This window comes from Muntiacus reevesi, chromosome X, assembly GCF_963930625.1.
Source record: "Muntiacus reevesi chromosome X, mMunRee1.1, whole genome shotgun sequence".
Classification (NCBI taxonomy): Eukaryota; Metazoa; Chordata; class Mammalia; order Artiodactyla; family Cervidae; genus Muntiacus; species Muntiacus reevesi.
Genome location: NC_089271.1, coordinates 28,656,118 through 28,661,379, shown reverse-complemented (window position 1 = coordinate 28,661,379; position 5,262 = coordinate 28,656,118). Strand labels below are relative to the sequence as shown.

The window sequence follows — 5,262 nt, the reverse complement described above, 5'->3', positions numbered from 1 at the left end:
GATTAGGAAAATGCAGCATGAATCAAGGAATTCAAGATAGATGTTATGCTGTCAGAGAAAAAGAGTTGATATATTCCTTCTCTTCAGTCAGATTTAGGATGTGTGTTTAGTCGCTCAGTCATGTCCAACTCTTTACAACCCCGTGGACTGTAGCCTGCCAGGCTCCTCTGTCCATGTGGGTTCTCCAGGCAAGAATCCTGGAGTGGGTTGCCTCCTCCAGGGGATGTTCCCAACCCAGGGATCGAATCCAGGTCTCCTGCATTGCAGGGGCATTCTTTACCATCTGAGCCATCAGATTTAGGTTAGTTCTAAAATCTTTATTTTGGGACCACTCTGCTGATCCAGTGGTTAAGACTCTGTGCTTCCTGCCTGGGTTTGATCCCTGGTCAGGTACCTGGATCCCACATGCCACAACTAAAGGTTCATGTGCCACAACTTGTTGCCCATGGCAACAAAGATTCTGAGTGTCATAACTAAGACCCAGAGCAGTCAAAAAATAAATAAAAATAAATATTTTAATTAAATAAATATTTACATTCTACAGAGAGGGATAGTGACAGATAATCTTGCAAGCCTTGATAACTTGAGGGTGTTTAATATTGCACAAGAAGATGATCATATTGTTACCAAGCATTATCTCTTTGTCTCCTTTATTTATCACTCTTAATTATTTTGGTTATATGTTATGTGGCAGTATTGATGAGACGGGAGTTTGGGAGCTAATGGATACATGTATATGGATGGCTAAGTCCCTTCACCATTCACCTGAACCTGTCACAATATTGTTAATTTGATATACCCTAACACAAAATAAAAAGTAAAAATTAGAGAAAAATGGTGCTTCCAGTGCAAGGAGTGTGAGTTCAAACCCTGGTTGGGGAACTAAGACCCCATATGCCACATACCAATCAATCAATCAATCAATAAAAGATCATAGAAAAAAGTGATGGGGCTCCATGAAAGAAATAATTGATAAGCTAGATTTCATTCCCTTTAAACTTCTGCTCTATAAAAATACACCAAGAGAACAAGAAGATGAGTCATAATCTGGGAAAAAATATTTGCAAAAGGCATATCTTATGAAGGCTCTAATCCAAAATAAACAAAGAACTCTTAAAAATTAATAAGAAAACTAACATCTAGTAAAAGTGGACAAAGCATATGATTAGATACCTCACCAAGGAAGATATACAGATGGCAAACAAGCATATGAAAAGATGCTCAGCATCATATACCATCAGGGAACTGCAAATTAAAATAAAAAACAAGATACCACAACATGCCTTTCAGAATGGCCAGCATCCAAAGGACTGACACACCAAATGCTGGTAAGGATGTGAATCAACAAGAACTCTGATTCCTTGGTGGTGGTGATGCAAGACGGGAGAGCCACTTTGGAAGACAGTTTGCAATTTTCTTAGTAAACTATACATAATCAACACTGCTAGTATAAATGTAAATTGGTATAGCCACTATGGAAAGCAGTATCCAGGTTCTGCGAAAAGCAAAAATAACACATAATAATCTCTGCAGTTCCACTACTATCCAAAGGAATTGAAATCAGGACCTCGAAGAGAGCTCTGCACTCCCATTTTCATTGCAGCACTACTCACAATAGCCAAGAGAGGGAAGCAACCTAGGTGTCCAGTGGTAGATGGATGGATAAAGAAGATGTAAAATACACATACAATGGAATATCATTCAGCCTTAAAAAGAAGCTAACCTCTCTAGTTAATGACAGTGTGGATAAATCTAGAGGACATTATACTACAGTGAAATAAGCCAGAAACATAAGGAGAAATACTGTGTGATGTCATTTATATGAGCAACATAAAATGGTCAAAATCAAAAAAGCAGAGAGAAGAGTGGTGGTTGCCATGGGCTATGGGAGGGTAGATGAGAATGAACTGTAGACTGAAAAAACATTCAGAACCTAAAAGTTAACAGTTATGCACAGACAGCACAGAGTGTGGCAGTCTAGCAGCTTCTGGGCATCATCCCACCTCATGGGAGTGCCACCCTGATTTCTCAGAAACTGTGGAGAGAAGGTAACGTGAATAAAACATCTAATCTGCACAGTGTTTATGTGCACCCAAACAAGTGCACAGGACACATTCCATGCCAGCTTCATGTGATTTCTGTCTGATTTACTCACAATCCCAAAGCACAGGCAGACTCAGAAAATACTGCAGGTTTGGTTCTCAACCCCCAAAGAAAAGTCTATATCACAATGCAGTCACAAGAAATTTTTGGTTTCCCAGTGCTTTCATAAAATTTATGATTATACTATATTATAGACTACTAAATGCACAATAGCATTATGCTTCAGAACAATATAGATATCTTAATTAAAAACACCTCTTTGCTAAAACAAATGCTAACCATTTTCTGAGCCTTCACTGAGTCCATTTCTTTTTTGCTGCTGAGGGTGTGAATATCACAAGAGTTATCAAAATGTGACACAGACTTGAAGTGACCAAACAGTGTTGGAAACATGCAGCCAAAACACTTGCTGGAAGCAAGGTTGACTAACAAACTTTTAATTAGTTAAAGAAAAAGAACAAAGAAAAGAAAAGCAGTACCTGTGAAATACAATAAATAAAGGGCAACAGAGTGAAGTGCCTATAACTCTTAAGGGCAGTTTCCCATTCCAGGCTTTGTCTTTAAACTATGGGGCCCACCATGTGAGAACCTGGTCCCTGGTCAGGATTACCACAGCCTCATTCAGCCCACCATACACTCAACTTATAATTACTTCCCACTGAAGGACTTATATTTTCCCAAGCCCACCACCACCTTGCATCAGGGAATTCACATTTGACTGCTGTCATGTCACCATTTACTTTACATGACAGCTGCTTCTCAACTCTATAATTTTATGGTCAGTGGCTAGATCTTTTTCTCAGCTTTCTAAATATTAGGATGGAGCCTTCTGTGAGCAAGGCTCAATTAATGTTTGGGAAATAAATAAGCCTGTGAGCATGAGGTTGAAATTATTAGAATTCTACATTTTTTAATTAACGAAGCATACATTATTGTTTATAATTTTATAAAACACAGAGTACAAGGGATGAGGAAACCAAATACCGACCATCTTCCTTTTCCTCTATTTCTTGATCCCACATATTTTACTGCTTAACTTTTTTGTATTTTCAAGGAAATAACATATTGCAATGCCATGTTATCTTTCACTGGCTTACTAAATAAGATGGAAGCTTCCCCATTTGCTTTATACAACAGAAAAACTGTTATCCTTAAGACCAACAAAAAATGGTTAAGTGTGACTGATGAGTTTGTACACATATATGCTAGATAATCTTTCATTTAGGAGCAACATTTGAAAAGCAGCAAGAACATAAAAACACAGGTTTATCTCTAAATTCCCCATACAGAAGAGGAACACTAGGGTATTTTACACTGTGAACCCTTGGTGACGTCCAGTCCTATAGTATTTGGAGCACTGTGAATACTCCCTTCAGCCACAAAAGGCAGAATTTGCCTCAAGTTCACTAGGTGTGGAAGGAACTGCTGGAGGAACACTGGGTCATCTGCCGGCTTGGGCCCTCTCTTCCTCATCTTTCAAAGCCTCTTCATAACGACAGTGGAAGGCACTGGGATCCAAATGGTTGGTCCTGGCCAGGAACTCCAGGACTCTCATCTTGCTCGTTTCAGCATGTGCTCTCGGGCCCCACAGGAACTCATAGCATGCTGGACTGTTGCCGGGCACTTGCCGATACTCCAAATATTTCAGCTCCACCAAATCTTGGGTGATGAGCTTCTTGGGTTCCCCAAATAAGAAGTGCCTCTTCCCAGCATAGATTTCTATCTTACCCAGGAAATTCCAGATGTCTTCCTCTGTGGTGCAGTTGCCCTTCATGAAGATCACACCCAGGAGATTCATCAGGAGACCGGTCTTGGGAAAACCCCTGCCATGGTGCACAATCCCGTTGCGGGGGAGATTCATCTTGCTGACAAGGACATAAGAATGCTTGGCAGTGTTGTCTTTCTTCACGTCAATACCAAATACCACCTCCATGCTCTCAGAAGCTCTTTTGAGGATACTGAGGAATAGATTTTTGTACTTTTTATCGATGATCTTCAGCATATGCACTTTACTAATGGGCTTTTTCGTCTTATACATGCGTAACAGGAACTGCACCAACAGATACGTCGGCCTGACTAGTGAGCGTTTTCTAGACCGCACATTGGAGAGAGGGGCCTGAGGGGAATTATGTGTTTTCCCAATTTCCCCAATGGCTCTTTTGGATGATCTTGTGGAAGAAACACCTGCAGGCACAGTGGTGGTGGCCAGCGCCCCCCGAGGATGCTTGAGATGCTTACCAGACCTAGCACCGGGCTTTCCTTTAGCATCAACCCCCGGACCAGGACTGGAGGAAGAGGAGCGTGCTTCCATCGTGGTGGCAGTGACCTGAGCGCCCCTCAGATCCTGGGTGCCATGCTGAGCCTGGCGGCATTTCTTACAGGTGTGGGGCTTACCCTTCTTACCCCTGTTACCCCGAGGCATGGTGACTGTGGTCAGGGACAACAGGCAGGAGCGCAGGTAGAGCAGCATGTGATCTGGGCAGAGAGGAGAGAGGAAGAGAGGATGAAGCGCCTGTGGCAGGGAGGCACCACTCTGCCTTTAAGAAGGCCCCCTCTGCAGGTTTCCATGCCTGCCCTGCTCTGCGAACCCAAAGGACTACTGTTCTGATCACCCTCTCTTCTGAAAACTCTGGTGAAATAATTAAGGTGAGACTCAGGTTTCAGCCTGCCAGCCCTGCCACCTGCCTCCTGAGGCTTGAGGAGCAATAGGCCAGTCTAGTCTTTGTGGACAGCCTCCTCCATTCTGGAGGGTGGGGTCCTCTCGGTTCATATTCAGGACAATCGTATCAACTTTTGGCAGGCGCAGGGCCCCCTCCTCTGTGTGGTCTAAGCTTATATCCCAAAGCCCGGTCTTCATCTTCCTATGATACCTTAATAGGTGAAGGGGCATTTCAGCCCTGTGTTCCTGGCAGGGGGCACCCACAGCAGTCAGCTCTAGGGAACTCTGTCCTGGGCTCACTGGGGTTCTCCGTCCTCTTTCACGGTCTTGCCTTGACTCTAGGTAGAGCCTGGGACACCCGTGTCTGCTGCCCTGGTGTACCTCCTCTCAGACAAAGGCTCTCTCCAATCCCATACCATCAGAAGGAAAGGAGGGTTCACATACACCTGACTTCATGCCTGGGCTTCTCAGTGCTTTGAGCCAGGAGGGGGGTGGTGCGG

The 5,262-nt window shown here is 43.3% G+C and overlaps 1 protein-coding gene across 1 annotated transcript; it reads right to left on the bottom strand.

Annotated features, from left to right (window-relative positions):
* Nucleotides 1-3,544: 3,544 nt before the first annotated feature.
* Nucleotides 3,545-4,960, bottom strand: LOC136154385 (melanoma-associated antigen B3-like). The gene is made up of 2 exons (XM_065916684.1): nucleotides 4,789-4,960; nucleotides 3,545-4,578 (listed from the first exon to the last, which is right to left on the bottom strand). Exons 1-2 carry the CDS (start codon nucleotides 4,958-4,960, stop codon nucleotides 3,545-3,547), a joined length of 1,206 nt encoding a protein of 401 aa, XP_065772756.1.
* Nucleotides 4,961-5,262: the final 302 nt, after the last annotated feature.

Bases quoted from the DNA above. Each gene is read 5' to 3' on its own strand.
- LOC136154385 (XM_065916684.1), bottom strand. From the start codon at position 4,960: ATGAAGACCGGGCTTTGGGATATAAGCTTAGACCACACAGAGGAGGGG. The intron at 4,579-4,788 runs GCAGGTGGCAGG...CTCTCTGCCCAG, and splicing joins TGCTCCTCAAGCCTCAGGAG to ATCACATGCTGCTCTACCTG.